We start from the raw sequence: 12404 nt of genomic DNA, 5'->3' as shown, positions 1-12404 counted from the left end.
ATATAGCTACCTGGCTTTTTGCACTCCTATTACCCACTTCACAAATGCATACAGATATGAAGTTCAAAATAACAAAATAACAAACATCTTTCTTTCCTCCAAAGAGATAAAGTTATATTGCAGACAAATATGGAGAGAGATACTCACCATAAGTGCAAATCATTTTACTAGCTTCTCTGAAGAGAAGGATTCCATTAGGAGACGATACATCAAAATTCAAACGCTGGGATCTAAGAAATATAGCAAAAATTAGACTATCTGTGCAGATAAAGAAACCAAATCCAGGTTTAAAATGCACAGCATTTCCATTTATTAGAAGTAGCAGCAGTACAATTATCTGTTTGAAAGCGCCATTCCATTAATACATATGCTAATTTTCTCACTACAAAGATACTAGGATAATCATGGAAAATTATTTTCACTTATTTGCTGAATCTAAGAATTCACTTTTTACCTGTCCAAACAATATCCTGACATCCTCTATTACAAACCTCTTACCCTTCTCCTTCCATGCAAAGTGGCTGACAGATAATAACAGAAGCCCCAGGTGTGTAAGTGTAAGTTTATATAGATCCTTGGATAGAGATTTACATTGGAGATTTCTTGTTGTATCCAATACTCATTTTAAAAACAAATTCTAAAGTGACAGGAAACCCAGGTACCTTTAGTACTGCACACATGCACAATGCTTTATCTGCTACTTCAAGCACATTTCACACACACGAAATTACATACAGACTATAGCTCCCACTGCACACAGCCCACGTAAAGAAGACCTCACCCCAGAGGTTCCAAATGAGGGCAGTTCTGCCTCCCTGGTTTCTGATAGGTGAGAGAACCGTGGGACAGAGCAAAGGACACGCCGTCCTGATACAATATTTGCTTTTTAACACACTCTGGCTTTAGTGGCTCCAATATGCCCTGCTCCTGTGCTTTTGAGAAATGATATCTTTCTAAAAGGATTAGCAAAAATATGAAACCAGCTCAAAGAAATATCAAAAAGCCAAGACATTTGCCAAAGTACTGTTAGCCAGGAATAGAATGAATTCTTGCTTTTTCAAAATGCTTTAGAAGGAAATTCAATGATAACTTATTATTGTGGAACCTTTGATTGTTGGTATATAATTTCTGAATAAAAAAAGAAATGTAGAGACATAATTCACATTCAATTATAGAGAAGCAGACAAGGTAACATATTTTCTGAGATTACAGATTTTCACTAGGTAGTTGTTAAAACAACTGTGCTAGATATAAATGACCTGCCCATGGCTGATAGAAACTACTTCACAATATATACTGCAATGCTTCTTCCTTCAGTATAACATGTTTATCAGTAATATCTAGTATCAATTATCTGGTTGAAAAAATTATAATTGAATAAAAACTAAATTTCTGATATAAAACACAGAGCTACTTTTCCTTTAGTATTTCAGCCACCTATGAGAATGGTTAAAAACAAAAACAGCTTTCAAAAGAATACTCACATTTATTTCTTTGCCACGTCTTTTTCCACCCCTTGTTTAAAAATTTTTTAAAATTATTGCTATGAAATCTCAGCACCAGAGATAAAATTAGAGCGGCAATCCATACTCCTGTCTGAATATCTCCCTTCCAGCACACGGATTACAAAGAGGAACTGATGAGACAGGATGGCTAAGTGACAGATAATTTGGTGCTAAGCCATATTCACAATGACATGTTTTAAAGAGGTAAACCAATGAGCTTGTTGCAGTCTTTCTCTTTTGGCTACATCTTTGTTAATATTTATCTGCAGAGTTATTGAATCTCTGCTGGTCTATGCAAATTATAAGGTGACACAGGCAATTTTTGGGAAGTGTTGTAGCTGCTGTTTAAATGAAAAAATTGAGGGCATAAATCACCCATATACATGCATCTTATTCCTAAGAGGAAGAAGGATAACTTAGAAATCAAAGCCAGGACAATCCCCAGGGCTCCTGCAACAAACTGTAGCTTGAACTGTCCTGGGACTCTGTCCCTTATCCATAAAATGAAGCATCTCAATTCAGAGACCTCAAAACTTCTTTCCTGCTTTAAAATTCTACAGAATTGCAGTTAAGCAATGAAACAGTTAAAATACCTGCCCTTCTTCCATTTTGTGTCTTGGCTTATTTTAAACAAGGGTGGCTGTCTCTCTTTCTAAAGGACTCAGCCTTATGTCTCTAACTAGTGGCCCGGTGCACAAAATTTGTGCACGGGGGCGGGGGGGGAAGGGGGTGTCCCTCAGCCCGGCCTGCACCCTCTCCAATCTGGGACCCCTTGGGGGATGTCGACTGCCGGTTTAGGCCCAATCGCTGGGCCTAAACCGATCCCTGGGCCTAAACCGGCAGTCAGACATCCCTCTCGCTATCTGGGACCGCTGGCTCCTAACCACTCACCTGCCTGCCTGCCTGATCGCCCCTAACCACTCTGCCTGCCGGCCTTCTCACCCCCAACTGTCCCCGCCGCCAGCCTTCTCACCCCTAACTGCCCCCCTTGCTGGCCTGATTGCCCCCAACTCCCCTCCCCCCACACCAGCCTGATCACCCCCAACTGCCCTCCCTTCCTGGCCTGATCACCCCTAACTGCCTCTGCCTCGGTCCTGCCACCGGAAGGACGTCTGGAAGGTCTCCTAGAAGGTCTCCTGGTCTAATTGGCATATTACCCTTTTATTATTATAGATTCTATTGCTATTACTGATTATCTGGTTTTGGTTCCTGGGTTCTTGCTAAGCCTTGATTATACACACATAAGGCAATAAATTCTGATGTCTGGAGACTGCTACCAAATAGATTTTCACTCTCCATCCCACCTCTTACCTGTTTTGCATCAGTTCTGCCAAGAGCTTTAAGATGGGAGTGGTACATGCTGGCTCTCCATACCACTGCTCAATAGCCCTCTGCAGAATGGGAAGATATGTTGGGTACCTTTTATAAAGCCTGTTAAAGAACTTAAGTGTCAAAAGAAAGATTGTTCCTGAAAGTTAGTGTCCCTTAAAAGGAAAATGGATTTAGTTAATAGGATAAAAACATATTTTAATTGTTATTATAAGAGTTTCTTGGGTTTCAAACTACTTAAGGAATAAGTTGCTCATTATGAATTTTAAAAAATACATAAAAGTAGAGGGGAAACAGTAATAATAAAATCACTTTATCTCACAGCTTAGAGATTACATACATTCTTTCTTTTTTAAAAAAATATATTTTATTGATTTTTTACAGAGAGGAAGGAAGAGAGATAGAGAGTTAGAAACATCGATCAGCTGCCTCCTGCACACCTCCTACTGGAGGATGTGCCCGCAACCAAGGTACATGCCCTTGACCAGAATCGAACCTGGGACCTTTCAGTCCACAGGCCGATGCTCTATCCACTGAGCCAAACCGGTTAGGACAATTCTTTCTTTCTTTTAAGTTGTTGACCTGCTCTGCTTGGACCCACTGTAACTCCAAGGAACACTGGGGATGTTAGTTTGAAGAAAACCTTTGGGTAACTTTTAATCTACTCAGTGTCGCTAAAAGGTAGTCCATGTACATACACCCAAGGAGAAATTCTCAAACGTCCTCACCAACCAAGGAGTTTATGCCTCTGATGAGTCAATGACCAAGACCATCAGAACCTGGAAAACTGACAGCTCCAATAGCTCTAACCCACAACTGGCCTCCTCCTTGCCAAATGGACACATAAAGATCAAATTAAGGTCTAAAACTGCAGCAGAAAAAAACCTCTTACTATGCCCTGCCTTCATTTCCTTTTTCTTTTCCTAATCCCCAAGTCTCTCTCGTTCTGAGGTTTTCCAATGTACTTGTCTCTCTGTTGCAGATGAAAAGTGCTGAACTGAATCATTTGGTGGTGGTCCTTTTCTGTGTGATATGGGTAGAGATCTCCCTGGTGAAAAAAATGGCAATCTTCTTCCTGCTCTTAGAATAAATGTCAAATTCCTTAGCATAGCACACAAGACCCTTTAAGATGTGGGCCCTGACTACATTCAGTTTCGTTTCCTAGTACTCCTACCCGATCTAGGTTCAGCCATTCTTAATTCCCTGCAAATCCATTGATGCCAACTCTCTGTCTCCATTCCTCTATACCAGTGTTCCACTGAGACCATAAGAGCACAAATGCAGTGATCACCGGGGAGGAAGCATCTGAAAGGCCCATCGGAAAACGGGAAAGACACAAATCGCAGGATCTAAGAATATCGTAAGCTCACACAAGGCCCTTTGCAAGGCAGTCTGAGGGCATTAGGACCATCCTATTTTTCAGAGCATATTGCATTCACTATGGGATAAAGCTGGGGGACATGGGGGGATGCTCCTTTTGCTGTGTGGAATGAGAGTGGTGCCAGTTCTAATATGCTTCTGACAGAGGTGACTGCCACAGAGAAAATGAGTGATGTTGGGAAGCAGAGGAGAGGTCTGCCAAGCAGGGAGGTTAAAAGAGCTTCAGAGTGAGAATGCCAGACTCGGATGGAGAATCGGAACCCAATCCTAATTTTCCAGTGGCCTGTGAAGACTACATCTATATGGACAGGAGGTAGACAGTAGGGGCCCTTGGGTAGAAGAGGCACAGATCTAATTGCTTTCACCTAGATCTTCTCAATGAATTCCTAAGGTCTACATCACATAAATGAAAAACACAAACATTAAGGATATGATGCTACCTTGTAAGATGCCAAATATAAAAAAATGAGATTTGCTTCTTGACAACCATCCACCCACCCACCCACCCATTAACCCAGTAGTTATTAGTACTTTCTATATGCTACCCCTGTCCAACCCCCTAAAAAGAAATGAGTAAACACGTAATTCTTTCTCTATGGGACTTCATAACAGAGAAAACATCGAAATATACTAGAAAGACAACAAAAGACCTCTTGTTAAAACTGTTAGGAAGTAAGGGTGTGAGAATGTGGTTCCAGAACAGAAACGGCCTGCCAGCTCAGAGCTTCTCTAGAAGGCATTCCACAGATGTGCAACATCTGTACCTTTGCTCACAAAGGCAGATGCTGCTGGGAGCCACTCCTCTCCCTTCTGTCCGGCAAATGCCTGCCTAGCCACCTTTCAACGCCTCGCCCAACTTTGACTTCCTTGGAAGCCTACTCTTCTTGCCAGAAACACCAGTCTCTTCCTCATATGTTCACATGGTCCTTTTACACGCATTTCTGTTACAACACATTGATTATTAGTTATTTGTTCTACCCACTAGAGTGTGAGCTTCTAAAGAGCACTCTTTTAGTCATTCTTCTAAAAGCAATCCTTTTATTCAGTCTTCATGCCTGGCACAGAGCACTCAAAAAAAAAAAAAAGGGCTTGCTGAACAGCCATTTTTCAGGCTTACTTTATTCCCTACTTTAGTTTGTCCAACACATTGATCATTATTTTGTTCTTGAAATGTAATTCTGATTTTGTCAGTAAATCAAAACAATCAATTGCTTTGTACTATCTATGGAATAAGGATCTAAATCCTTGTCTGATATTTAAGGGTCCCAGACAACCTGTAGTTCTAACCATGAAGTGGTCTGTATAACAATACGTCTTCTCCACTATTGCCCTTCCTGACCTGTGCTTCAGCCAACAGTTCCAGCAGTCCAATCCTACTTATTTGATAAGATCCAAGGAAATATCTCCACCTTTATAGGACCTTTCCTGCTTCTCCAGCTAAATGTAATCACTCCATTTGTATCTTTAACGCTTGCATCTATCACCTTTTATATTTTATTATAGTCACTTATGTAGGTATCTAACTAGCTCTATTAAACTGTAAGATCATTTTGGGGGTAGGATTTGATCCAAAGTAATCTACAGCCCTCATAAAACCTAGCCCAGACCTTGGCAAAATCTGCTGAATAAGTGAGCAAAATGGGACGCCTTTGTCTCATCCCTGTTAGGGAACAGAACTAAAATGATAGTGGTAGAGCATTTATTTTGTGCCAGGTGCTGTACTAGGCCCTATATGTGTCAGTTCATTCACTTTACAACACACCCGTGAGATCGGTATTATTAGCCCTGTTCCACAGAAGAAAACACTGATTCTGAGACATTAAGTAATGTGCCCAAAACCTCACAAGTAAGTGGTGAAACCAGAGTGGAATCTAAGATCGTTCCAGTCCAGAGTTTGTGCTCGTCTACACAGCTCATTGTCTGGCCTTGCCTCTGCATGTTTGATGCATATTAATAAACAGAACTGACTGACTGGTTGGAAAACAATGGACTCAAAGATCAGACTATGACAATTAAAAGACTATGAGGAACTAGCATCATACACATTCCTTTCCCTCTCCCTTCAATTTCCCTCTGGATTTTTGATACTTCAGTCTAAATGTGATCTGGGAATGTTTAAACAAGGTAACTTAACACTGCAAGGTAAGGGGCTTTCCTATTGTTGCATTCTCACGACAGGAGCAAAGAAGGATTATCAGTAATTCTTCAATTCTCCAGCCGCGGAACCATTTGTCAACATGGTTGCTGTGGAGTTTCAGGCAATTTAGTTTTGGAAGGACAGAGTGATGAGCAATGTAGTTCGTGTAGCAGTTAATGCAGTCAGTATTTATAGAAACGTTTTTGAATTAAATAGCTAACCACTAAAATAGCATTTTATCAAATAATCACCATAAATAAAATGCGTTTTGACTGTAAGATGACATGTGCTCTTATAGGATGATTCTTCTGCATGCTAAGGACTGTATAACAAATTAAAGAACACACATTTATGTGGATAAAAGGCAAATAAACTTTCCCCAGCAGTAATGTGGGAATCACCACTGACGGTTTGACATATCAATATTTCAGGAAGAATAAATGACTTTCATATCCATGTTTTTTTAATCATATTCTTATTCATTTTTACATTACTAGAATACTTTGGAAAGCTTCTGTACTTTATATCACGTGAAACTGCTTAAAGTATTTCGAAATATTTTAATAAACCTTTTTGAATTATCAAATAATGTAACTTTTAAACAAATTTTACTATTATTATAAATATTTGCTCTTCATCCTGGCCCAAAGGAAAACTATAAATCTTGTCTCAACTGAATGAATACCATTTATCATATTCATTTTGTTGTCAATACAATTATGAAAAGCCTTTGGCCTTTTCCCAAGGAAGCTGATTTGCTACTGAAACTCGATTATTATAAGCAAGGCCTGTACCAAGCCACCGTCTGGCAACCTAACACCACTTCCTGCATAACTGACACTTCACCCTCTGCCTTGGACCCTAATAACTTCACATCTATGGTCAAATGCTGGAGACAATGGTTTCTAGTTCAAAACAAAACATTAAGTCCCAAGGTTTTCCGTTTGCTATTTTCTGCCATCTGCTGGACAAAAGTTTCACTATTTCAATAGGTGCCAAGAAGAAGGAGCTAAGTCAGGGAATGGAAAGCAGCCTTCCTTAATAACTTAAATTGCAGTATGTTCTATAAATTTTAGGCAGTATCAATTACAGAAGCTATTTTTATTCTCCGACCTTCAGAGAGAAGGTTCTGCCTTGACTCTTGGTGAAGACTATTGATGAGGAAAACATGAAACATCAATTGCTGGACATCCTAGAGTTGTAGCTGGGTTTTAAGATGACCATCAATTTTAAAGTGAGGAAACTAGGATTTTATGACTTTTCAAATAAATGAAAGTTTTACTTTGTGAGCTTCTATTTATGTTTAGAGAAATAAAAGGGCCATATGTAATTCCAACTAACCATTCATAGTTATAGAATTATATGAATTCCCATGTTCAAATCTATAATCTCTATACATATACTTTGTATGCTTATACATACACACACGGATCCTCAACGACATGGAACATTGTCACTAACCTTCTATGGGCACAGAAATCTAATGAAGTAGCTTTAACAGTAAAATGTAAGTCAGCATTCAAGTTAACGTCAATTTAAAAAATACAGAGCGAGTTCTCCATAAAACATGCCCAGGTTCCCTGTTGGTTATGTTTTGGCCATAGCTGGATTAGACTGCCTTAAAGAAGTTTCTTTTACAATTTATGAGGGAAGTTTGGATAAGGGTTGTAAGGAGCAATTGAAAAGCAGTGCAACTTAAAAAACAAAATAGCTTTGAGGCCACAGAATTTTTCTTATGTGCACTGATGGTTCCATGCATAAAGGCATGGCAACTTCATATTACACATACGCGACTTGGGTACATTGTCACTTCCTGTTAGGATCAAGGAGGATTCATACAATACTATTAAAACAATATTAACCATAACCATTTAAGATTACCCAACATGTTTCAGACATTGGGCAAAGTGCGTTACCTATTTGAATGGTCGTAACAAGCCGTGATTCTGGATGTCTCCTCCTGTAGCTGAGGAAACTGAGGCTCAGAGTGGGCAAATGACTGGCCAAGGTTTACACAGAAAGCGAGGCACTGGGGTTTCTGACCCTAAGGTCCGTGTTATTTCCACTCCTGTGTGATGAGACATTTCTGTGGGGGATGTCTGTTCGTTTGTTTATTTTGCTGTCTGCACTAAGCTTTGGCCAAGGGAAATTCATGTACCAAATGAAAAATCCTGACCATTTACTTCCTCCTTTCCATATCCATTAATATTTTCATGATGATGAAAAACTGTAGCATGATGAATTAAGCCTCCAAGAGATAAAGTGACCTTCTCAGCCCTGCTAATTAAGATGGAGTAGAAATTCAAATCTCCTCGAAATGCCAAACGGTAGGATGCATTGGTCCCGAGTTAAAGATGTTAGCCCGATTATCCCTGCAACCCCAACAAAAACAATCCTTTGGGGATGTGATTTTTAAGTTGTCAATATTTAATGGCCCCGAAAAAGTGACCTCTCTGAGCTGGGTCTCCAAACGCTATGCTCAGTTATCTGCACGGCTGCCACTGTGCTGTAATTTTTAGCTGATTACACATTAGTTCATTTAGCTTTGTTTCCTCTTCCCTACTGTGCCATACTATTAAACGAAAGCGAGGGGCCCGGCATCCCTCTGTGCACAGAGCTGGTATTGTCACAGTGTAATAAGGATACATCCAGTCAAACAGCATGGTGTAGCTGGTCTTTGTGTTCAGTGCAAAGGCAATCCCTCGAAGATCTCTTGCCAGCCCGATCAACATACGCTGTCAGTGGGAAAGAGACACAGTAATTGATTTTCACGTTAGCACAGAGCAGATGGAGTAATAATCAGGCAATAATGACCACATATCTGATTTTGATTCATTAGCTGAAATGTCTCGCTCAGATCCCTTTCTACAGAAAACCATAGACACTTTAAACAAACATGCCATGAAATCTGCTGACCAACTCTACTTTGATTCTTATAAACTGAGCTAAGTCATAATTCTAATAATATAGGAAGTTAGATTCTTAATACATTTTGTTTCTGAATAATGCCAAAATAGCAAAAAGAGGATTGATAACTGCACAAAACAGAAATGCACAGAGTCTAGACATTATTTAATAATAGCAAGTCTTAACAACACCGGCTCGCATGAAATCAGTCCTACTCTGCAAAGTGAAGTCTATTGTGGAAGTACACTGGCATCTAAAGGTCTCTCAGAAATACCCTAAGTAACCTAGGACAAATTAAAACTGTCCAGGCGGCCTGTTGTACCATGATATAACAAGAAACTCACATTTCCCAAGGGGAAAAAAAAGTGTAGGGAAGAGTTCTGCATTCCATGTCAGAAGACTTGACAGTGAATTCCAGCATTACTTCTTAACTGTAAGTCTTAAAGCAAGGCAATGTATCAGTCTCAGTTTCCTCATCTATAAAAGGGGCTAATACTCTTTCAGAGGAATTGTGAGGAATAAATTTGATAAATTTACGTAAAAATGCCTAACAAGAGCCTGATGCATACTAAGTGTTCTATAAATATTTAGTTTTAGAAAAACAAAAACTTGATTCTAAAACAAGAGAGATCTGACTAGGACTCTGGATGCTTAATTAAGCTGTCCTTAGGATGATGCATGGGAAGAGAAACAGAAAACCCGTGAACAGATGCTAGAATGTCAGAACAAGGAGCACAAATAAACATAATTGCAAAACAAGGGGGTGGGATAATTGAGATACGCAACTGTGATTTCTGCAGATACTGTTTCAGTGGAAACATGCCAGAAAACGGGCTCGGAACTTTTCATTTGACCAGATTTACTTTTTCCTCGCGCCTTGGTAATAAATGAAAACCTCTTTAGGAAGGTGTTTAAATTATCATTAAGGATTTGGAAGTGAATCATGACCCTCAGCTTAATGACTGAGGAACATTTCCAAGTACCAAGTAATAGTTTCTCTGCCAGGGTGTCTGAATCTCTGATCTTTCCGCCACCCCGCCTAACAGGTGACTCATTGCAGCTGAAGGTGTTTATGAGGATATTGTTCTGTGCTCAGTTTACAGAATGATGTTTATCTGAATTTCTGAACCTGTAAACCCTGACTCCCCATTTCTGCTTCTTTAAGTGACTTACTCTTTTTCCTCATGATCTCACCAGTCCTTGATTTTTTGTGACCGGCTGGCCTCCTGTATAGTTCCCTCCTGTGACCTGCTGTTTTTTAAAAACCTTGTTGCCTTTTGTGTAACCTATTTCCAGCAGCCGGTACCTGTTCCCTCTCTCAGTCTCCCACGTTTCTCAGCCTCCTGGCGCAGTTCGACTCGGACTATTTGGCTCTGCGGTCTGTTCCAGTGGCCTTTGTGCTCTACCTTTACTATGTACACTTACAGATCACAGGCTGCTCTTCATAGTATCTTAAGTCTGCACATGTTATCAGGCACTCACCACTCAACTCTAAATTAGGCAAGAGGAGCCGAGTTACTTTCTTTGTGCCCAATGCAAAGGACTCTTAAAATATTTTAGACTATCCTCATTACACAAAAATGTTATTATTCCACCATACATTTCTTCCTTAAAAGAACACCAAGTTCACAGACGTGGTTTAATGGACTCAAATCTATGAAATTCTATCAATGTTCAAGGGTAGAAAATGTTACTATCTAGTAGAGAAAGCACTAAGAAATAACTAACTGTATGTTTTCAATAGATTTGATCAGCAGGAAAAAGCAGTGTTAACATAAGAAACAGATTTCTTATGCTCAAACAGTATCTTTTATCTCAAACAACATGAGTACTATACTAAGCTATACTGATACTCAAACAACACTAAGGGAGTATTTTCGTGAGAGCCACAACATGCCCAGTTCTGGTATGAGATTGGAAAATGTTCACTCGGAGCTCAACCAGGCTACTTACTGTCTGAGAGTGAGAGGGGATCTGATTGTAACCTAGGGCAGGAGGAGCCACAATTTACCATCTCATTTAAAACGGTACAGGGAGGTTTATCTGAACAGTTGCCTTTCTCTTGCAGGGGGTCAACACTTGGCTGATGTGAAAAGTGAGCGGCGCTGTATTTGTAGGGAGGGTGTTCTGGGGAGTGGGTTAACTCGGGGGCATCGGGTCCTGAAGATTCCTTTCGGAAAGCCCACGGAGAAACTGCTCAGTGCTTCAGTCCGCTGCCCGGTAAACAGTCGTCTGTGTGCCAAGTGTGAGACGGATGGGCTGGGAAACAGCTGAAATGCGGCTCCTTCCACCCTGACCCCCAAAACAGGGTTTCTAATGGAAAGTCTGACAGACCCTTTACTGTAGTGGCACTACTGGGGGCAGCTATAATATTATCCTCATAATTCTACTATATAATAACAACAAAGAAAAAGAAGGTGAAGGGTCATTGTGCTTTGTCTTTAGAATTAAGATGGCTGTCTTCATCCTTAAAGCATACTCTTAATTCTGGAGACACATCTTAATAACCTCTAAATAGTTCCAACAAAAGAGCCGTGTCAGAGGAATGAGCAGGCCCCAAGGTGTTTCAACTGGAGTGTTTTCATCTGCCTTTATTGCTCTATCCCTCTCCAGAATTAAGGCAATAACCTGTGATAAATTATTCAGGAACTGCTACAGGGATCAAAGCAAAATCATTCTGTTAAAGTGCTGTTTGCAACATTTGGCACTTAGTGCGAAAACTTTTAATGTGCGCATGCTGAAAATCAGGGATTTTAAATAATTTAACATTGTGGAGTTTATACGAAGGGACTAAAGATAGCAGGTTCCTATTTAACTGCTCCTCTTTCTCCGAGAAGTTTTCATTCATTTTCCTTAAAACTGATGATGTCATGGTCAAATAAAAAATGATGCACGAGTCAGGAGAGTATTGGACTCGATTTTACTACAAACCCAAATATATGGGAAAAACATGTATTTTAAACGGATGCTTTAGAGCCAGGATTTGTCATAGCATTTTCTTTCTCCCCCCTCCCACGCCTTTACTTTGAAGAGAAAAACCCAAGACAAAAATTCAATGTTCTCTTCAATTTTATTAGGACTAAGTAAGAAAACAAAGTTATAAATTTAAGAGTTTTGCAGCATTTCTTCTCCTCACAACCATATTT

General features: G+C 39.9%; 1 protein-coding gene across 1 annotated transcript in view; it reads right to left on the bottom strand.

Moving 5' to 3' along the window:
- RANBP17 (RAN binding protein 17) overlaps nt 1-12404 on the bottom strand; it is a 233284-nt gene that overhangs the window by 49310 nt on the left and 171570 nt on the right. Inside the window, exons 20-22 of the mRNA XM_008147617.3 lie at nt 8998-9086; nt 2817-2924; nt 148-230 (exon numbers count right to left, since the gene is read on the bottom strand). Coding sequence (XP_008145839.1) covers nt 148-230; nt 2817-2924; nt 8998-9086 — 280 coding nt within the window. The remainder of the gene's footprint in view (nt 1-147; nt 231-2816; nt 2925-8997; nt 9087-12404) is intronic.

Source organism: Eptesicus fuscus, chromosome 6, assembly GCF_027574615.1.
Source record: "Eptesicus fuscus isolate TK198812 chromosome 6, DD_ASM_mEF_20220401, whole genome shotgun sequence".
Classification (NCBI taxonomy): domain Eukaryota; kingdom Metazoa; phylum Chordata; class Mammalia; order Chiroptera; family Vespertilionidae; genus Eptesicus; species Eptesicus fuscus.
The sequence above is the reverse complement of the archived record's forward strand: the minus strand, read 5'-3'. Positions and strand labels throughout refer to the sequence as shown.